General features: G+C 45.4%; 1 protein-coding gene and 1 pseudogene across 2 annotated transcripts; one reads left to right on the top strand and one right to left on the bottom strand.

The window, feature by feature from the left end:
• Positions 1 to 13,219: 13,219 nt before the first annotated feature.
• Positions 13,220 to 13,900, top strand: LOC307095622 (vesicle-associated membrane protein 4-like; annotated as a pseudogene). The gene has a single exon. The product of its transcript is annotated as a vesicle-associated membrane protein 4-like (transcript).
• Positions 13,901 to 17,771: 3,871 nt separating this feature from the next.
• On the bottom strand, positions 17,772 to 18,317 carry LOC307095460 (small ribosomal subunit protein uS2-like; the record flags this gene model as incomplete). Its single annotated transcript, XM_079764646.1, has 1 exon — positions 17,772 to 18,317. One exon carries the CDS (start codon positions 18,315 to 18,317, stop codon positions 17,772 to 17,774), a length of 546 nt encoding a protein of 181 aa, XP_079620772.1.
• Between the last annotated feature and the right edge of the window lie 4,503 nt (positions 18,318 to 22,820).

Genomic DNA, 22,820 nt, shown 5'->3' with positions numbered 1-22,820 from the left:
CAGAAATTATTTTACTGGAGATAGGCCAGGGAACTGCCTGGCAGAGTTAGACACACCAAGTAGGCTACTTTTATTGAATTTAAACAATTAAATAGATGGCAAGGAAATGTATTAAGTGCATGTATTACTTGTTGACTACATTTGAAGCTCTAAACCTCTTAGAAAAGACATCTGACTAAACAGGGAAAGAGCATACTGAACTCACAGCTGATGTGTGCTCACCTGAGATCTTTATTTTTTATTATTTTTATTTCTGTTTTACAGTTTTATTGCGATATAATTGACATATTACATTGTACTGGTTTTAGGTGTTCAGCATGATGATTTGATATATGTATACAAGAGGCCTGGTGCACAAAATTCATGCATGGAGGGGGGTTCCTCAGCCCGGCCTGCACCCTCTCACATCTGGGACTCCTCAGGGATTGGGCCTAAACCAGCAGTCAGCCATCTCTCTCACAATCCGGGATGACTGGCTCCTAACCACTCACCTGCCTGCCTGTCTAATCACCCCTAACCCCTCTGCCTGCCAGCCTGATTGCCCCTACCTTGCCCCCCTGCTGGCCTGATCGCCCCTAACTGCCTCTGCCTTGGCCCCCACCACCATGGCTTTGTCTGAAAGGAAGTCAGACATCTGGAAGATGTCCAGTCAACCCGGTCTAATTAGCATATTACCCTTTTATTAGTATAGATTATATAGGATAGGATTGCTTAAATGGGGGGGGGGGGCCTTTTTCAGCAGGAGGAGATGCTCTTCGCAGACAAAAACAGAATCCCTATATCTGGACTGATAGCCAGCCATATGCACTATACTGCCAAACTGGTCATTAAAAAATTGAATCACTTTCTTATACCTTACACCAAACAGCTGTTGCCCTTAAAACCCCTCCTCAGCCCCCACCTTAGGTTCTGCCTTCGCAGTTCACCCAGATTTGGTTCTGATTGGTCAGTTTCTATGCCAGTCAGCATTAAAAGCTCCACCTCCTAGGCAGCCATTGTCTCCTCGCAATTCACCCAGATTTGGTTCTGATTGATCCGTTTCTATGCCAGTCAGCATCTCTGGGCCTATCTATGGGCCTGATCATAGAGGCGGGGCTGATCAGAAGCTGCCCCAGGCTGCTGGCAAGTGGGCTGAACTGCTGACCTCTGGGAGAGAGAGGCTTGGCTGCTGGCAAGGCCGGGAGAGAGAAGCAGGGTCTGATCACCCTGCTTCTCTCTCTGGACCTCGCCAGCAGCTGCTGCCACTGCTGATCAACCCTGCCTCTCTCTCCAAGAGGTCAGCAGTTCAGCCCACTCACCTGCTATGTGCATAGCCTGGTGTTCTGTCGAGCCTCCGGTCATTGTGGATGTTACGACCCTGGCTCTTTACATAGATATAGATATAGATATAGATATAGATATAGATATAGATATAGATATAGATATAGATATAGATATAGATATAGATATAGGTATAGGTATAGATATAGATATAGATAGATATTGCATGATGATTAGCACGTTAAGTTTAGTTAATATCCATCACCTCACATACCTAGATCTTTTTGGAGGAAGAACAGACGTCTTTAATTTCTTTAATTTTTTATTTTTTCTTTGCTGTTAGCCATCTTTAATTTCCTATTGGAATGCTTTGGTGTTTCTTATTTTTCTCATGGAATCCTTCTAACACCCTTCCTTATCCCCTCCATGTTTCCTCCAACAGTTTCATAAAGTAGAATTTGTGGAAAACCTGCTTTTTTTTGTTAAGTTGAAATTTTATGAGCCAGCACCTTTGTGTAAAAGCATTCCCAAGAAATCAGGAGTTATGTGTGTCCATTTTGGAAGTACCGTGTTAAAAACTGCAACAGTCACTTATTAATTTTCCCAAAAATATAGCATCAAAAGTGATATTTGACCCTAGCTGGTTTGGCTCAGTGGATAGAGCATGTGGGTCCTGGGTTGGATTCTGGTCAAGGGCACATGCCCAGGTTGCAGGCAGATCCCCAGTAGGGGGTGTGCAGGAGGCAGCCGATCCATGATTCACTCTCATCATTGATGTTTCTCTCATTCCCTCTCCCTTCCTCTCTGAAATCAATAAAAAAATATTTTTAAAAAGTGATATTTGCACTTTTAAAATGTAATTAGATGGTACAATTTGAGATAAAGAAATATCACATTCCACAGCTTGGTAATGTCCTCAAAATAGTGCTTTGTGTATGATAGATATCATTCTCCAGTGTCAAGGGGTGCCTCCCTCACTGGAAGTTAGCATTTTCCAGGGGGTTTGCCATGCCATCTTACTCTAGGGAAAATGAGCACAGTCCAGTTCTATTCAGAAGCCTGCTCTTAACTCCCATCTCAGGCTTTGACCTCATTCTCTCCATCTGCAAACGTAAGGGGTTGGATGATGCTCTGAGCACAGAGCTTTTGCTGCCCTGTTTCCATGGTTCCAAGAGCACAGATGAAATAACAGCATAACCTAAATTTTGTAGTAATGTATTTCCTGAATGAGTTCAGTGTGTGTGTGTTCATATTCTGGGAAGAATATAATTATGGTGGATGAATTCCCTGAACAATGGTAAACAATACAACTGGGAACAAGATGGCCAACCGTCTCTATGGCAACCTCCATTAACTACTTGTATGCATATTTCACTCATTTTGGTAATTCATATTTTAAAATATAAATGATTTTATGTTCATAATCATGCGTTTGTGAATGTCAGTTACTGCAACAGCAGTAATTATTGCCTATTGTTTCTGCTCCTGAATCGTAAGAGCTGTGGAGGAGGTATGTGAAGGAAGGAGGTGGGTGGAGGAGACACTGGGAGAGAGATTACTCATTTTAACCTTTTCTAGAACAAACAGGTGATTACTTCAGAAAAAGATGATGCTAGTATTTATGCCCCCCACCACCACCCACACCCAAACACCTTTCCCAGTGATGTATACAATGCCTTTCTGCACTGATCTTGTCCTTCAAATACTATCTTCAGGCTGAAGCTTCTGTTCAAGTGCTATGTAGACTTGACAGCACTTTGTATTTTTGTCATTAATTCTCACACGAGGATATTTTCCCCATTGATTTTTATAGAGAGTGGAAAGGAGGGAGGAAGGAAGGAGGAGGGGGGGGGAGGAGGAGGAGGAGGCAAGAGAGAGAGAGAGAGTGAAGAAAGAGAGAGAGAGAGAGAGAGAGAGAGAGAGAGAGAGAGAGAGGAGAGAGAGATATCGTCCTATACACACCCCAACCGGGATGGGGATAAAACCTGCAACCCAGGTACTTGCCCTTGACCAGAATCCAACTGTGACCCTTCAGTGCTTGGGGAGGGGGGGGGGGCTGACACTCTAACCACTGAGCTACACTGTCCAGGGAAAGAGCACTGTATTTATGTGAGTCTGGGGGGATCTTTTTGGCAGAGATGCTCAGTTGTCTTATGCATGTTGGAAACAACTCATTAAGGTCCTCACTTGCTAAAGTCTCGTCATGAGTATTTAAGAACTGCTTCAGTCCATCTTCATTAGCCTAGTATTAAACAAGATGGCTGAACAAACTGTAACATGGCAAACCTGAGGCTTCTCAGGGTCATTACTAAGGCAGCCAGTCATATAGTAAGACCATGACATCTTCAAGGCACGTGCTGTTGAGAAATCACTTCTCTCCCTGGCCTTCTGACAGTTTTTATTGTGGTACTAGAGGACCGGAGCATGAAAATTCATGCACTGGAGGGGTGTCGCTCAGCCCAGCCTGCCCCCTCTCACAATCTGGGAGCCCTCAGGGTTGGGACGGGACCCGGCGATCAGGGGAAGGCGACACCCCCATCACACCTCTGCTGCTGCCACTGCCGGCAGCACAAGCCTCAGCCGGCCCTGGTTACCTGAGCCTCGGGCGGCCATGGGTGGCTGTGAAGCCACCATCTGAGGTTTCCTGTGCCTCAGGCCAGCCCTGGGCAGCTGGGAGGTTGAGGGGATTGGGGGACTCTGGAGGCAGGCACCCTGGTGGGGCTGAGGGGACTGGGTGTCACCATCTTGTGGCTGTGGGTGCTGCCATCTTTGAGGGCGTGACAGTCAATTAGCATATTCCCTCCTAATTGGCTTTGGACGCCACCATCTTTGCAATGGTGTGAGGGTCAATTAGCATATTCCCTCTTTATTAGATAGGATGGGAGATGTACTAGTATTTCCTGATGAATTCGCCAGCTTCACAGTCATCTCCTTCGTGAGCTGTGAAAATGCATATTAAAAAAAGGATACACAGCCCTAACTCTTTGGCTCAATGGATAGTGTCAGTCTGTGGACTAAAGGGTCACAGTTCGATTCCAGCCAAGGGCACATGCCTGGGTTGCGGGCTCGATCCCCAGTGTGGGGCATGCAGGAGGCAGCCAGTCTATGATTCTCTCTCATCTTATTTTGTGGAATCTAATAAACAAAATAAGCTGATGTTTCTATCTCTTCCTCTCCCTTACTCTCTCTGAAATCAATAAAAACATATTTAAAATAGCAATAAAAAGAAAACCCTAAAACTTTCTTTGTATCATCCAAAAGTCCTAATGCAGCTAGCAAAGATTGGGAAATGGCCATGGAACAACAGGAGAGCAGGTCTCAGACCCAGAGCCTCCACCAAAAAGTAGGAGTTAGCTAAACTTCAGTAATTTCCCCCCCCCTCTTGTGCTGATTGACCCCAGTATAGAAAGGGGGGAAAAGCAATAGGTTAGAAAAAGTGTGATCACATAAACATTCTCCTTTAAGAACATAAGGTGTTAAATAAAGTTAATTTGATTTTTTAAAAATAAATAGTGTTGGGGAAATTGGACAGGTACATGAAGAAGAAGAAGAAGAAGAAGAAGAAGAAGAAGAAGAAGAAGAAGAAGAAGAAGAAGAAGAAAGAGGAAACTAGACCACCAACTTACACCATCACAAGAATAAACTCAAAATGGATAAAAGACTCAAATGTAAGTCGTGAAGCCATAAAAACCCTAGAAGAAACCATAGGCAGCAAAATCTCAGACATCTCTGGTAGCAATATGTTTGCCGCTACATCTCCTAGGGCAAGGGAAACAAAGGAGAAAATAAACAAATGGGACTACATCTAAATAAAAAGCTTCTGCACAGCAAAAGAAACCATCAACAAAACAACAAGAAAGCCCACTGCATGGGAGAACATATTTGTCAATGATACATCCGATTAGGGGTTAATTTTCAAAATATATAATGTACTCTACAACTTAACAAAAGGAAGACAAGCAATCCACCAAAAAATGGGCAAAGGACCTAAATAGACACTTCTCCAAATAGGACATACAGAAAGCCAAGAGACAAATGAAAAAAATGCTCAAAGTTAATTATCTGAGAGATGCAAATCAAAATGACAACGAGGTACCACCTCACACCTGCCAGATGGCTATCATCAATAAATCAACAAACAACAAGTGCTGGTGAGGATGTGGAGAAAAGGGAACCCTCGTACACTGCTGGTGGGAATACAGACCAATGCAGCTGCTATGGAAAATAGTATGGAGTTTCTTAAAAAATTTAAATATGAAACTGCCTTCTGACCCAGAGATCCCACTTCTGGGAATATATCCTAAGAAACCCAAAACACCAATCAGAAAGAATGTATGCACCCCTATGTTCATAGCAGCACAATTTACAATAGCTAAGATCTGGAAACAGCCCAAGTGCCCATCAGTAGATGAGTGGATATAAAAGCTGTGGTACATTTATACCATGGGATACTATGCAGCTGTAAAAAAAAGATCTGTTACCCTTTGAGACAGCATGGAGGGAACTGGAGAGTATTATGCTAAGCGAAATAAGCCAGTCACAGAAAGATAAGGATCACATGATTCCACTCATGTGGAATCTAATAAACAAAATAAGCTGATGAACAAAATATATCCAGAGGCATAGAAGCATGGAACAGACTGATGAATCTCAGAGGGAAGGCAGGGGAGGGTAGGAAGAGATCAACCAAAGAACCTACATGCATATATGCATAACCCCTGGACACAGACAATAGGGTGGTGCAGGCCAGGCGGGGGTGGGGGGGGGTTGCGTGGTGGAGGGGGTCAATGGGAAAAAAGGGGGACATTTGTAATACTTTCAACAAAAAAGTAAAATTTTAAAAATGTAAATGAACATGTTAGAAGTTAACAAGCTACTACTACTTTAATTTAATCAAAGCAATTCACAATGATTGTAGGGATTTTTCTTTTAAAAAGTATTTTTTTATTGATTTCAGCAAGGAAGGGAGAGGGAGAGAGAGATAGAAACATCAATGATGAGAGAGAATCATTGATCGGCTGCCTCCTGCACGCCCCTACTGGGGATTGAGCCCGCAACCCAGGCATGTGCCCTTGACTGCAATCAAACCCGGGACCCTTCAGTCCACAGGCCAATGCTCTATCTACTGAGCCCAACCAGCTAGGGCAGTGGTCGGCAAACTCATTAGACAACAGAGCCAAATATCAACAGTACAACGATTGAAATTTCTTTTGAGAGCCAAATTTTTTAAACTTAAACTTCTTCTAATGCCACTTCTTCAAAATAGACTCGCCCAGGCCGAAAACCGACTTCAGCTCATGGGCCATGAAGTTTCAATCGCACTGTACGTGTGCGCCCACGTGGTATTTTGTGGAAGAGCCACACTCAAGGGGCCAAAGAGCCGCATGTGGCTCGCGAGCCGCGGTTTGCCGACCACTGAGCTAGGGCTAAGGATTTTTCAAATACCCACACTAGAACTCAGAAAAGAAATAGGGGGGAGTGGGGGAGGTAGAAGAGGGTAATGGGAGATAAATGGTGATGGAAGGAAACAAATGTGATGGGGTGGAGAACACACAATACAATACACAGATGATGTATTATAGAATTGTATACCTGGAATGTTTATAATTTTATTAACAATGTCATCTCAATACATTCAATAAAAAAAGAAGAAGATATAGGAATGCCAGTTAAAAAAAACACCCAGATCCTTCTACTATTTTGGTTCTTACTAGAATATTGAGACTGTTACATAACTCTGAGTTGCTATGTAACTATGGTGCAATTCAAAGTTTGATTAATGTGTATGATCCAAAGCTGCAAATAAAATAAGCTGTTGGTTCTCTTCCTAATCCCCCTCCACAAGCTCAAATCTGAATATGCAACAGGTCGGGGTGGGGTCACAGCCTCAGAACAGACTTTGGGAGCTAGAGGACCACCAGACCCAAAGGAGAAGTCATTCCAAAGGCGGGAGCACCAGTGCGCAGGCAAAGGTGCCCTTCGTGCCTGCGCGCTGTGAGAAGGCTGCGGCTTGCACACCAGTCCCTGCGCTGCACCGACTACCAGTGTTATGGATTAGTGTCTGAGACATTGCTAAGCGCTCCATCTGGTTTCATTTGTAGGACATGCAGCCTACCTAATAAAATGGTAATATGTAAATTACCATCACTCCGCTACGCCCACGATTGGGCCAGAGGGAGGCGCAGGGGGTGGGACTCGGACTCGGGGTGGCTGGGGTAGCCGATTGGGCTGGCAGGACGCTGAGCTCACGTCACCAGTGGCGGCGCAAGCTCAGCGTCTGCGCCATGGCTGTGCTGCGGCACAGAAGGGGCCTCTGGGGCAGTGAGCTCATGTCCCGCCGCGGACCCTCAAAAGCGGAGGAACTGGGTGCCTGTCTGCTCCGGCACCAGGCCTTTCAGAAGCCTCCGCTGCGCAGGAGGCTTCTGAAAGGCCTGGTGCACCAGCGGACAGGCACCCAGCTCCACCGCGATCAAAAGCAAAAGCGTGTAGGGGCCCCTACACGTGCATGATTCAATCATGCACTGGGCCTCTAGTTTTCCATAAGCATGAACATTTTCATCTGTTTTCCTACTTTAAAGATTTTGTTTAGCCCGGCCGGCTTGGCTCAGTGGTTGAGAGTCGACCTATGAACCAGGAGGTCAGGGTTCGATTCCCGGTCAGGGCACATGCCCAGGTTGCAGGCTCCATCCCCAGTGTGGAGCATGCAGGAGGCAGCCGATCCATGATTCTCTCATCATTGATGTTTCTATCTCTCTCTCCCTCTCCCTTCCTCTCTGAAATCAATAGAAATATATTTTTTAAAATTTTAAAAAGGTTTTAAGAAATATTTTGTTTAATGTAACACTCTGCCAAGCTATACTGTCCTTGAGTCCAGGGCAAGCTCCACAGCTGGCACCTCTGCCCATTGAGCACAGTCCCCTCTTCATGAAGTTTTTTAAAATTTTGAAATAATAAATTCACATAAAGTTCCCCCCCCCCCCGCCAAAAAAAATACAAAGAAATTCCATGTATCCTTTTCACAATTTTTGCATAACTATAGCACAATATCAGAACAAGGAAACTGGCCCTGGCGGGGTGGCTCAGTTGGTTAGAGCATCATCCTGATTCACCAAGGTTGTGGATTCGATCCCCAGTCAGGGCACATACAAAAACAACCAATGAATGCATCCTATCTAATGAAGAGGGAATATGCAAGTTGACCGTCACTCTGCCACAAAGATGGCAGCACCCACAGTGGAGGCTGGGTTTCCGTAACACAACATGGCTGCACCCACAGCGGAGGCTGAGTTCCCATGATGAGCCTTAACGAGCAATCAGCAGGGACCTGAGGCTGCATCCCCCTGCCCCCGTGGGGCTTGACAGGGGACCTCAGGCCACGCCCCCGCCCCAGTGCCAGGCCAGGGGACCTGAGGCTATGCCCCCTGCTGGCGGGGCTTGACAAGGGTGGGACCGGCCAGGTCTGGATCTAGCCCAATGGAGGGGCCGGCCGGGTCTGGGTCTTGTGCGATTTTGAGGCACTGTGGGTGGGCAGGGACTTGGATTCCAGTTCCCGTGGTGTGCCCCAGACTCTGACAGGAGGAAGATTTTCACATACATTTTACTAATTTTCTTTCATCTCTGACACTTATATTATAGAGAAAGGGCAAATAGCAATATTAAATTATTTCCTCTAATTAATCCCCTTTTAATGTGCACGAATTTCGTGCACCAGGTCACTAGTAAATAAATAAAATCCATCAAGAAATATTTTTAAATGAGGAAATTGACAATGATGCAATCTATACTTTATTCAGATTTCACCAGCTTTACATGTACTCTGTGTGTGTGTGTGTGTGTCTGTGTGTGTGGTGCTGTGCAAATCTACCACATGTGTAGATTCATGTAACAACTGCTGCAGTCAAAACATAGAACTGTTCCCTGAGCACAAAGAGCCCTGGGCTATGCCTTTATGGTCTCCCTCCCTCATCTCTGTTCCCTTGGCAACCACTAATCCATTCTCCACCTCAGTAACTTGTTATTTCAAGAATGTTACATAAATGGAATCATACAATAGGAAACCTTTTGAGACTGGGTCTTTATCACACAGCATTATTTCTTTGAGATGCAGCTAGGTTGTATTAACCAACAGTTTGTTCCGTTTTATCACTGAGTATATTCCAACTTATGGATGTACCACCACTTGTTTAACCATTCACTCACTGAAAGACATCTGGGATATTTCCAGTATGGGGCTATCACCAAGAAAGCTGCTAAGATGATTGATGTACAGGTTTTTGTGTGTAAGGTTTCATTTCTCTGTTAAAATGCTCAGGAATGCAGTGCTGGGCCATATGACAGCTGCATGTTGGGTTTATAAGAAACTGTTTTCCAGAGTAACTGTACCACTTTACATTCTCACATGCAATGTATATACTATAGGTGATCCAGTTTCTCTGCATCCTCTCCAGTATTCAGTGTTGTCATTATTGTTTATTTCAGCCATTTTAATAGATATGTAAGGATGTCTCAGTGTGGTTTTCATTTGCATTTTCCTGATGGCAATATCTTTGGTGACATGTCTCATCATATATTTTGCCCATTCCGTATTTTTTTGCATTAGTGTCAGGTGTGCAACATAGTGGTTAGACAATCATATACTTTACCTGCCAATATTACCAGTACCCAGCTGGCACAGTATGTAGTTATTATAACACTAGAGGCCCAGTGCACGAGATTTGTGCACTGTGGGGGTGGGGATCCCTCAGCCTGGCCTGCACCCTCTTGCAGTCTGGAACCCCTCAGGGGATGTCCAACTGCTGGCTTAGGCCTAGCTTAGGCTGCACTCACCAGCCATGAGCCCAGCTTGTGGCTTGCCGGAAACCGATTATTGTCTCACTAATTAGAAAGGGGTGGACAAAGAACCCAGAAGGCTGGACAACCTTGAAGCTCTGAAAAGTCAGAGCCAACCACTCCCTATCTAACTGAGACAATGGTAACTGAGGCAACTTCCCCACCAAATAATCATGTAAATCCTTACTGATAAGATAGTCTGCCTTTACTGGAATTACCTAAGGGCCATGGGTATATCCCAAACCTGAATAAAAGTGATGGCAAGGCCAAAGCAAGGTGGTAGTCCTCCCACTAGAGGTGGGCTCCCGCCTGGCCCCCACTTAATACTTTTCTAGTCTCTTTTCATTTGTGTGTGGCCTTCTCCAGAACCCGAACCCTGAATCGGAACCCTGAACCACGTGGGACGTGAAAGGGGTTCCCACAGTGGCTGAGCGGCGCTCCCCCTATGGGAAGTCACTGACCACCAAGGGGCAGCTCTTGCATTGAGCATATGCCCCCTGGTGGTCAGTGTGTGTCATAGTGACTGATTGTTCTGCTGTTCTGTCGATTTGCATATTACCCTTTTATTATATAGGATTACTGACTCTATTCCCTATGCTGTAATTTACATCCTTGGGACTATTTTGTAACTACCAATCTGACCTTCTCAATCCCTTCACCTTTTTCACTAATGGAGACTCTAATCACAAGACTTTTCCATAAGTTATAGTCTGGCCCTAGCTGGTTTGGCTCATTAGATAGAGCATTGGCCTGCAGACTGAAGGATCCCAGGTTGAGCATTGGCCTGTAGACGGAAGGATCCCAGGTTTGATTCCAGTCAAGGGCACATGCCCAGGTTGTGGGCTCGATCCCCAGTAGGAGGTGTGCGGGAGGCAGCCGATCAATGTTCTATCTCATCATTGATGTTTCCATGCCTCTCACCTCTTCCTTCCTCTCTGAAATCAATAAAAAAAATTAAGTTATAGTCTGGCAGTAGTGATGGTTTGTATTGTAAACATAGTCCTGTACTTTATAAGAGACTAGAGGCCCGGTGCACGAAATTCATGCACAGTGGTGGGGGGGGGGGTGTCCCCTCAGCCTGACCTGCACCCTCTCCAATCCAGAAACCCTCAGTTTAAACTGGCAGTTGGACATCCCTCTCACAATCCAGGACCTCTGGCTCCTAACCGCTCACCTGCCTGCCTGCCCTAACCACTCTGCCTGCCTGCCTGCCTGATCCCACTAACTACCCTCCCCTGCTGGCCTGGTCACCCCTATTAACTTTTTTAAAAATCTTATCCCCTTCATACACAATTGTATTTGACTTCCTTATTGGCTTCTCCCTCTCACAAATTTTTCTCTCTCCTTTATGTAACACTTTTTTTCCTCCTGACTCATCATTTATAAACTTTTCTTTCCTCCTTATTTCCTACTTCTGTTCCATCATCCTTCTTCCCATCTTTCTCCTACCCTCCCTCCCTCCCTCCCCACATTCCTTCTTTCCTTTATCTTTACCCCTGACCTACCCCCCCTTTTCCTTCCTTCCCACCTTAATTTTTTTCTTCACTTCTTCCCTTGGGCCTGTTTTGCTCTCTCCCCCATTTCTTCCTTCTCCTTTTAAGCTCTACCAGCTCCCCTTTAAAACTTTTCTTCCCTCTCTCTTTCTCTCTCATCCTACCTTTCCCATACATTCTTCTCTACTTACTTCCACTGTTTTAATATCTATCTATCTATCTGCCTAATTATTCACTATCATTTATCTTTTTTTCTTTTCTGACTCCTACTTTTAAAATCTGTCCCCAGACTCCTGGGAGGAGATCCAAGATGGCGGCATAGATAAACATCTGGGCTGCTGCCGTCCACAACAATTTCCAAAACTACAACTAAAAGACAGAACGTCTATCACCCAGAACCACGGGAAAGCTGACTGAGCGGAACCTCTACAACTAGACCGAAAGAGACGGGAGCAATCAGGGCACAAACGCTGAAAAACTGAGGTACAGGGGAGCGCGCACGCGATACGGGCTGGTGGCGGAGCCCAGCTGGAGGCGGGCGTTGCTTTCTTCAATCCGAAGAGAGACAAGCCCCCAATCTCTCTGAAATCCAGTTTCTGGGGAGAGACTGGGCTGTCTGCCAGTGGGTCAGAGAGTGAGGGTGGCTTACTAGCAGAGCTGCATGGAGGTAGAATTGTTGGCTGCGCTGGGGCGTGAGACTGCGGGGACGCGGTTGCAGGGACGCGGTTGGAGGTGGCTCACTGCCAGCCATTGCTGTTGGCCACGCCCTAGCCTAGTGACACCCTGAGACTCTGCCCCGCACAATCTACAAACACACCCAAGCTCCTAGCAGCGGCTTTTTCATATGAATGGCCTTCTCTATTGCAGTTTAAACTAGTAAACTTGCAACCCAGTACAGACAGCTCCAAAGCCTCCAAGCTCCAAGCAGGGAGGAGAGGACGGCAGTTCTCGCTGTAGCTCCTGCAGGGTGGCCTCAGACAGCAGCTGAACTGCACCCCATTGGAGTTCCAGAAGCCTGTGTACCTAGTGGTCAGTGTGAGACACCAGATTTCAACTCCTCACATCCATAAGTGACACATTCGGGAGGCAGACTCAGTGAGCACCAATGTCCCACTGAAACAAGCCATGTACCACAAGCGTGTCTCCAGTGCAGCAGTGCTTCCATTATAGACACAGCGGGTCCTCACAGCAAATTGGCCTGGAGGTCAATTCCTCCCAGTGCACCAACAGCAATCAAGGATTAACTACACCAGGACTTTGCACTCAGCCCACAAAGGGGTGTACCAAGAGCGACCACCTAGGGTGATTGGGGAAGCTGAGCTACCGGCCCCTATAGGTCACTGACCACACAAAGCCACTCCATCAACACAGGGAGGCAGCCAAAATGCGGAGACACCGAAGTATGTCACGAATAGGAGAGATGGAGGAAAGTAAACTACTGGACGACACAGTGTTCGGAACCACATTTATAAGGTTACTCAAGAATCTTCTAAAAACCGCTGAGAAACTCGATGAGACCTCTGAGGAGCTTAGTGAGACCTTCAAGGACCTTAACGAGAATGCCAAAAAAAAAAAAAATGGAAAAGGACCAGTCAGAAATTAAGCATACACTGTCTGAAATAAAGAATATACAGAGGCGGCAGAGCGGCGGACGCCAACTGGGCGTCTACTGCCTCCACTCCCCGCCTTCTTCCTCGGCTCCCCGTTCCTTCCCGCAGCCACCTGAGACCTCCCGGGAGACTCAGGTGGTGAGTACTTACTCTGCTGGGAAGTAGAAGAGTACTTCTAAAGTAAAAAAAAAAATATGCCTCCCAAGTTCAAGCGCCACCTAAATGATGATGATGTCACTGGTTCTGTGAAAAGTGAAAGGAGAAATCTTTTGGAAGATGATTCAGATGAAGAAGAGGACTTTTTTTCTAAGGGGACCATCTGGACCAAGATTTGGACCTAGAAATGATAAAATTAAGCATGTTCAGAATCAGGTGGATGAAGTTATTGATGTCATGTAAGAAAATATTACAAAGGTAATTGAAAGAGGGGAGAGACTAGATGAACTACAGGACAAATCAGAAAGCTTATAGGATAATGCAACTGCTTTTAGCAACAGATCCAAACAACTTCGACGGCAGATGTGGTGGTGCGGATGCAAAATAAAAGCCATCATGGCGTTGGTTGCTATTATCCTTTTGTTGGTGAGCATCATACTTACAGTTGTGAAATACCGCACTTGATTTGATGAGAGAGGTCTTCATTAAACAAAATCTGGGACAATAATAATAATAATAGATTGCTGCATAATTTAAATGAAACCCATGTATATAACTTTCAAAACTTCTTTTCTGCCGAAACCAGTTTGGCTCAGTGGATAGAGCGTCGGCCTGCGGACTGAAAGGTCCCAGGTTCGATTCCGGTCAAGGGCATGTACCTTGGTTGTGGGCACATCCCCAGTAGGGGTTGTGCAAGAGGCAGCTGATCGGTGTTTCTTCTCTCATTGATGTTTCTAACTCTCTATCCCTCTCTCTTCCTCTCTGTAAAAAATCAATAAAATATATTAAAAAAAACACACACACACACAAAAAAACTTCTTTTCCAAGAAACTGAGAGGCAAGTATCACTTCAAACTGGAGCATTGAGAATGCTTATTATCTTTTTCCCCTTCTAGCAAAATGTGATTTTAATAATTATGTTCAAGGCCAAGGCAGCCAGCCTGTTTTGCCACATTCCAAGGATCTGATTTGAAACAAGATACTTGCCCGTTCACTATTTGTGTCTGTAGTTCAACACTGATACAAGACTTCCGACTGTTTCTTCAGTGGCTTAAGGACTTGCACTCTTGCATTAAGGTGGGGGGTCAGGAAGCCTATGTAGCCGTTCCATCAATATTTGAAAGATTCTTCTCACATTACAGTTGCTTTGCAAGCAATTTCTACGTTTATGGGTGTAACAAAAGCTAAGTGTTGTAAATGCTGCTGCCTTCAGCTGTAACTAAAAACATTCCAGTAAATCTATTTTTGACTGTAAAAAAAAAAAAAAAAAGAATATACAGAAACTCAACTGTAGATCACCGTACCCCAAGAGTCAAACCAAAGATCTGGAATATGAGGAAGGAAAAAACACCCAACCAGAGAGACGGAAAGAAAGAAGAATCCAAAAGTGTGAGGATAGCGTAAGGAGCCTCTGGGATGGCTTTAAGCGTACCAAAATCCAAATTTTTGGGGTGCCAGAAGAAGAGAGAGAGCAAGATACTGAAAACCTATTTGAAGAAATAATGACAGAAAACTTCCCCCACCTGGTGAAAGAAATAGACTTACAAGTTCAGGAAGCGCACAGAACCCCAAACAAGAGGAATCCAAAGAGGACCACACCAAGACACATCATAATTAAAATGCCAAGGGCAAAAGACAAAGAGAGAATCTTGAAACCAGCAAGAGAAAAACAGTTAGTTACCTACAAGGGAGTACCCATACGACTGTCAGCTGATTTCTCAACAGAAACTATGCAGGCCAGATGGGAGTGGCAAGAAAGTCAAAGTGATGAACAGCAAGAACCTACAACCAAGATTACTCTACCCAGCAAAGCTATCATTCAGAATTGAAGGTCAGACGAAGAGCTTCACAGACAAGAAAAAGCTAAAGGAGTTCATCACCACCAAACCAGGATTACATGAAATGCTGAAGGGTATTCTTTAAGAAGAGGAAGAAGAAGAGAAAGGTAAAGGTAAAAATTATGAACAACAAAAAGACATCAAATACATACCTACCAACAAGTGAATCTAAAAATCAAGTGAATAAAAAATCTGAAGAACAGAATGGACTGGTGAATACAATAGAATCAGGGACATAGAAAGGGAGGGGATGGACAATTCTCAGGGGGAAGGGGGCCTGAGGGGTGCAGGAAGAGATTGGACAGAAATCTTACACCTATGGATGAAGACAGTGGCGGGGGGTAAGGGCATGGGGTGGGGTGGGGAATCGGGTGGAGGGGAGCTATGGGGGGGAAAAAAAGAGGAACACCTGTAATAACCTGAACAATAAAGATTTATTATAAAAATAAAAATAAAATAAAATCTGTCCCCAGTACACAACTATACTTGATTTTCATTATAACTCCTACAGTTCACTCACACATCCTCTTTCCTTCTTTAACTCTGCTCTCTACTGACTCCTTTATACAGTTCTTCCCTCCCTCCCTTCTCAAAGCTTCCGTTGGGGGGGGAAGGTGTTCGCCACCCCCCCCTTCCCTGGCCTCCCTGCCACCGTCCTGCTCCCATTCCCAGGCGCTGCTGCTGCTGCCTCGAAGCAGGAGTGCCTCCACCCAGAAGGCCTCGGACTGCCCACCACTCCGTGATGGACCTGTGGGCACCTCCCCGCCAATGGCCTGTGCCGGGGGCCACCTCCTTCCTCCTGCATCTGGGCAGGGCTCCCGCCCCTCCTCTCACCAGGCGCATCTTCTCTCCCCGCATCGCGTGTGCAGCTCCGTGTTTCCTTCCCTTTTCCATTCCTGCGTCTTTTTCTTGTTCCCTTTCTGTATTTCTGTTTCTCCTCTCGGCCTGTCTGCATGCAGGCCTGCCTTCCTCTCCCTCTCCTTTCTATCCCCTCCTATTGTATCCTATCCTACCCTGGGCCTTCAGCTGCCTGAGCAGAGGGCGGGGACGCAGTCTGCTGATCCAGTGGTGACGTGACGCTATAATGGATAATTTGCATATTTCTCTATTATTAGTATAGATAGTATCCTTGTTCCTTGACTTCCAGAGGGACTGAGTGCTTTAAACTCACCCAGGTAGATCCAAGAAGCCATCTGCAATTAGGACTTGATTTTCAGAGGGGGGGGGTTTGATCAGCTATTCCTACTGGTAAAGGTGAGATGACACTGAGGGGTACCAGTTTGCCACCCCAAAATATGCCTTTGGGATATTGATTCTGGTTATATTTAAGAAAGATGCAGAAAAAAAAAACACCTTTTCCCTAACTGCGTAAACAGCATGATTTCTTTGAGATCATCATAGATAACCACAGTTTAATATGAACTAAGTGTAATGGACAGGGAGGAACCTGGCAAGACCCATTTGATCAAAGTCCTCTCTGTGTCTCATCCTTAAGATGATCCAGCAAACATTTGTTTACCAAATATTTGCTTTTCTAGCTCCTTGTGAATTGCCCTCTTGCCCTTTGAAGTCCCTAACCACAACCCCCCTTTCTCCTTAGCTCTAGGTAGTACATAAGCCTTAATTGTCTGATCTGTCCTCAGATCCCATATTCTTATGGCACTGCTGTATGTACCTACAGATGACATTCGGTGACTTTCTCCTTTAATCTGTCTCATGTTAATTTGATTATTAGCCCAGCCAGGAGAACTTGAAAAGAATAGGAAGGGAAATTATTTTCCTTCCCCACATCACTGTCAGGGCTCCTGAGACTAAGGCTTTGGACTTGCCACCCAACAGGACATCCTACATAATAAAAGGCTAATATGCAAATTGTCCCCTCGACCAGGAGTTCAACCAGGAGTTTGACCAGGGGGTGGGGCTGGCCAGCCAACCACCCGCAGCCCCTCCCCTTGGCAGGCCTGGCCCGATCGACCCTGATCGGGGTGGGCTGGCTGGACCCCACCCGTGCACGAACTTGTGCACTGGGCCTCTAGTCATCTATATAGTGAAAGCTTTGGACATTAGAGGGTACAGGTACTGCATTAAATCTTGACTCACCCACTGATGACAAACTGTGTGTGGGGGTGGGTTTCCCCATGAATGTGTTTTGCAGGTGGCAGTGCCCTGAGAAGAAAAAGAGTGTGCACTGCCAGGTCACAGGGGGTCTCCTCATGTCCCCTAACTTGGTCTGTATGACCCCTATCTTTTCTCCAAAAAGGCATTGTGACTCTACCAGCTCCACGTTGGGTGCCAATTTGTCAGTGGTCAAGGAGTCCCTAAGTATCAGTAGCCATATTTCTATAAGATTCAACTGGTAAGAATACAATGAATCAAAGGATTTATTATTTACACACACAGTAAAAGCAAGGTGAGTATTTTGTCACTCCCCATATGCCTAGTCCTACACGGTGACACTAAACCAGACTGGCTACACAACAGAAATCATATGTGTTGTGTCACTCTGTCATTGAGAACCCTCCTCTAAACTACAGCAAGCAGTTGATGTTTTTTAAGAAAGTGTTTATTTTCCATCAACCTTTTCTTCATTCTGTTAAGAGTTTGTGGAAGAACAGCTTAAGACCTCTCAGGATGATTCCTACCCATTCGGTGGCCTGAGCAGTGGGGGCTGCAGACCAGTCTTTAGCGGCAGGCTGAGCGCTCCAGTCTAGAGTAGAAAACTGCTGAATGGGCTCAGAGGGCACCTGCACCCCTTCAGACCAGTCTGTGAACTCAGGCTGAGCAGCAGTGAACTCAGGCTGAGCAGTCCATTCACCCTGAAATGCCTCCTTGGCCACAGCCTTTTCGGCAGCCGCCTGCTCTTCTTTCCCAGTTTCTTCAGGGTCTCTGTAGAAGCAGAGATCAGGCGTGACCTCCCATGGTTGTTGATGGGAGACGGAGCCACGCACGTACAGAACTTCCTGGGCCAGCATCCACCACATCAGACCCACTGTGCAAACCCCCTTGTTGCATGGGATGGCAATGTCCACATGGCGCAGAGGAACATTTGTGTTACATAGAGTGCTAGTAGGCAGATTAACATAAGACGCCCCTGTGACAGGTTGGTGGTCAGCCATAGGATCACAGGGCATTCTGCCAGGACTCTGGTGGCTGCAGTAAAGACTCGACTACATAACTGAAGTGGATAAAAGCAATGTGACCAGGGCACCATGTCCCAGCCATTCGCTTACAATTTATACATGAACATGTAGGCCTTGTAGCTTAGAAAATTACTAGTATTTTATAGAAAACTAAAGGCTCAGTGCACGATTAAATCGTGTGCATGTAGGGTCCCCTAGGCCTAGCCTGCCATCAGGGCCATGTCCGCCACCCCACGAGGCCTCACACGCTCCACGGACGCTGCTGGCGCCCCGCGATGCTCCGACCCCCTGGGGGGTGGGAAGGGTTGGGGGAGGGCCTGAAAGGTGCTCCAGCACCTCCTGGTGACCGGTTGTTTGGTTGTTCTGCCGTTACAGCATCACAACCACAGGCCTTTTATGATATAGACGACAGTCCAGGCATGAATGGCTATTGAATGGAGAATTTTAAGTGGTACCATTACCTGTAAGTTTGTCTTATTAAATCTTGGTTTAATGGGGTTCAAATGTAAAATATTTTGTTTAATATATTAGAATGTGCCCAGCCAGTGTGGCTCAGGGTTGAGCGAAGTCCTATGGACCAGGAGGTCAGAGTTGGATTCCCAGTCACGGCACATGCCCAGGTTGTGGGCTTGATCCCCAGAGTGGGGTGTGCAAGAGGCAGCAAATCAATGATTCTCTCTCATCATTGATGTTTCTATCTCTATTTCCCTCTCCCTTCCTCTCTAAAATCCATTTTAAAAATAAAGAAGAAAGGAAGCCGCCCTAGCCAGTTTGGTTTAGTGCATAAAGTGTCAGCCTGCGGACTGAGGGTCCCAGGTTCGGTTCTGGTCAAGGGTACATATCCCGGTTGCAGGCTAGATCTCCAGTAGGGGACATGCAGGAGGTGGCCAATCAATGATTCTCATCATTGATGTTTCTATCTCTCTCTCCCTTTCCCTTCCTCTCTGAAATCAATAAAAATGTATTTTTTTAAAAAAAAGAAAGAAGCTAAATAAGGGCTTCACATTTAGCTCCAGTATTATGATAAAAGGATAAGGGTAAGGTAAATTCTTTATGCTTTTCAAAAGAATAATCATATACATTTAAATTTAAAGGTCCTTTACACTCTGACATTTATCTTTTGTATAGTTGCTGCATATTCATAGTCACTTTTTGTGACTTTCTATTGCCAGAGAGTTACATTTAAATATATATTTTATTTATTTTTTTTTTACAGAGAGGAAGGGAGAGGGATAGAGAGTTAGAAACATCGATGAGAGAGAAACATCGATCAGCCGCCTCCTGCACACTTTCTACTGGGGATGTGCCTGCAACCAAGGCACACGCCCCTGACCGGAACCGAACCTGGGACCCTCCAGTCCCCAGGCTGACGCTCTATCCACTGAGCCAAACCAGTCAGGGCGAGATTTACATTTAAAGCAATATTACTACCCAAGGTACATGCCCTTGACCGGAATCGAACCTGGGACCCTCCAGTCCCCAGGCTGACGCTCTATCCACTGAGCCAAACCAGTCAGGGCGAGATTTACATTTAAAGCAATATTACTACCCAAGCTTCTATATTTATTTTAACACATGGTTACCTGTTTATTTCTTCTATGCAGATTAAATTCACATTCTTCTCAGGTTTTAAATTAAACTGGATTTTTTTTGGAAGTTGACAGGTTCAATCTTTATTATAAAGCACGCTCAACGCATCTGCCCCAGTGAACTCCACCATCAATGAGGCTGGGTATAAATGGGATTTTTTTTTAAAGGCATTACTGGTAATATTTTCATAAAGTGAAATTTTCTTATAAGGACACATTAGAAAACAGAGGGAAGGTATAAGGTATAGGAGTAAATGGAAAGAATGAGAGAACAAAAAGGAAAAAGGAAGAAGCAAGAGGCTTTATTTCTTGGTACTCTTGGGGGGGGGGGGATATGCCATTCTTTTAGACTTCACTGTATCTGGAAAATGTCAGGAGAACTAATCTATAAGAATCTAAAACTTTGTAATTTCCAATAATTGAAAAAATTACAAGATTCAAGAAGGAAAATCATACTTCTTATTGAACTTTTCACTCCCAGCTAATAGAGTTTCCTGTAAAAATTCTTGTCAATTCTGGCGACCTTTCTAGAGATAATATCATGCTTGGTGTGCATTCATTATAAGCATTTTTCTTTTGGTTTTAAGAGGCTATTAATATATTCTTACAAAGAATTAAAAAAAAATAACACCTTGCACATGCAGTGGAGTTATGAGAATTATATAAACAAACAGTAATAACACCTTATTTAACAGTAAGTTTAAACTTGATGTATAAAACTATATAGGATATAAAGTTCTATGTGAAATATGTTTCAATGAACAAAAATCTATATGGGAAATGGTGAGAGGCAGATGGGAGTGGGAGCTTGTTTGGGCTTTGACCCAACTCAGAGGCAACAGGGGGTTCACTGTACTCCACCAGCTGTAGGCCTGGACAGCCCACTCTCACTGACATTCCTGGAGAAGCTGGAATCTCACTGACATTCCCGGAGAAGCTGGAATCCTCTTAGCATTGATCCCATGAGCCATGAGCATTGGGCCTCCAGTAGGTGTCCACAGTCTCATGGATGACAAATGTCAGTGTACAGGCGTCAAGGACTCCAAGATCCACCTCCTGAGACTCTAGTTCTTGTCTCAATGTGTTTGGAACATCCTGGGTGGTGGGAGTGAATGTTGGCCACTCATGAGAGGTGTGTGTTCATGTCTAAGAGTGAAAACTCTCACCCCCAGGGCCCCGCATCTGAGCCACAGCCAGAAAGGTTAGTGAGGACACAGACCTGCTGGTCCTGCAGGAGCAAGGAAGGATGCCTGGGAGACTGTGAGGGAGAGAGGAGAAGGGATAGTGTCTGAAGGTGAAGGGGGTAACCTGAGGGAGAGGGCTTAAGTGTATTTGTGTCCTTATGTCCCTTGCATTGTTTTCTCTCTCCTCTGAGCTGGCCTCCAGCTGCCTCCCCATACCCAACTCTCTATCCCTGTGGTACTGCTTCTCCCTTCAGTATGCTCCATCTTTCTGGACAGCAGGGAGACCACTTCCCACCTCTCCTACAGCAACACCGCACACCTCAGGGTTTTCTGAGCCTGACACTAGGACACAAGGACAGGGACATGGACTTGGATCTCTCGGAAGCCTCGAGACAAAGCTACTGAGCAGTGGGCAAGGGGTCAGCGGCAAGGGGTCAGGTCCAAGAATAGATACTTCTGTGTCTGCCACCCACCTCAGAATAAGGCCAGGTGTCCACATGGAGACTCAGACACAGTTGAGAGAGCCACCCTGAGGCTAATTTTTGCTACTCAAGGCAAGTGTGGTTCTGAGAGTAAAGTCAGATGGGAGATTCCCTTGGTGTGTGGGTGCCTAGTCCATAGAGGTACTCAAGCTTGGGATTGGAGATCAGTTTGGGGACTAATATTGCACCTAGGTCCGGGACTTAGGGCCTTGTCTGGAATAATGCTGCTTAAGTCCCCAGGCTGGAATTTAGCCATAGAGAAACTCCTAGCAATAAGCCAGCCCCTTAGCTACAGTGAGGGCACTGGCGATGCAGGCCTGGGGCCTCTCCTTGGAATGTCTGGCAAGTCTCACTGAGGATTGGAGATCATGCTCAGAGATGGAATACTTGGCGGAGAATGGGTGTCAGGGAGACTGGCAGGGTGAGGTGAGACAGATCAAATTCAGGCACAGAGCATTTGGGGGAAGGGGAGTTTGCCCACGTTTAGGGTTGGTGTAGCTAAAAGGAACAGCCTTGGTGGAGAACTAACACCTCATCCAAGATGGCTGCACCCAAGGGAGCTAGTCTAAATCTTTCCTGATAAAGACATTTCCTTTGCTAGTGACTGTTTCAGGAATGGGATTGCTATACAACTTGGGCCAAGAAAGACATGGTGGGAAGGTTTTAATCACTACTTTTTGTCTAGGTTTTTGTCACTTGAGGTTGAAAACATCCTATTTATATTTGGTGCTGGAAATTGGCAGAAGACTACAAATAAAATAACAAAATAAGGGATTTGCTAAAGGTAGGCGATGCCTGGGAAGTCAGTGGCCTTTGTTATGGTGATGCAAAACTGTTGATCAGACTGTTGCATGTTTTTCCAAGAATCAGACTGGATTCCCCAAAGCATCCTGGGATGCCATCTCAGTTAGGCATCAAAGACTGAGGTATCAAACAGTTCAAAAACAAAGAGTCCAGTAACATGGTGTGCTCTGATTTTCACTAAAGAGAAAGAAGGAGTTTGGTGCAATTAAGGGCACATCTCATGGAGGATATGACATTTAACCACAAATTGCAAACATATATGAAGAGAAGGAACATAATACAAGTGTTGATGGGGGGAGGGGTTGCTTTTGTCTGGAGGACATTATAGAAAACAGTAAAAGGAACAGAGAAAGTTTTAGAAACCACCAGACAAAAAAAGAAAGGAAGGAGAGGAACAAGAACATAGACATCTAATCATTCATCCCACCGACCTGT

Source organism: Cnephaeus nilssonii (assembly GCF_951640355.1).
Source record: "Cnephaeus nilssonii genome assembly, chromosome: X".
Taxonomy (NCBI): Eukaryota; Metazoa; Chordata; class Mammalia; order Chiroptera; family Vespertilionidae; genus Cnephaeus; species Cnephaeus nilssonii.
The sequence above is the reverse complement of the archived record's forward strand: the minus strand, read 5'-3'. Positions and strand labels throughout refer to the sequence as shown.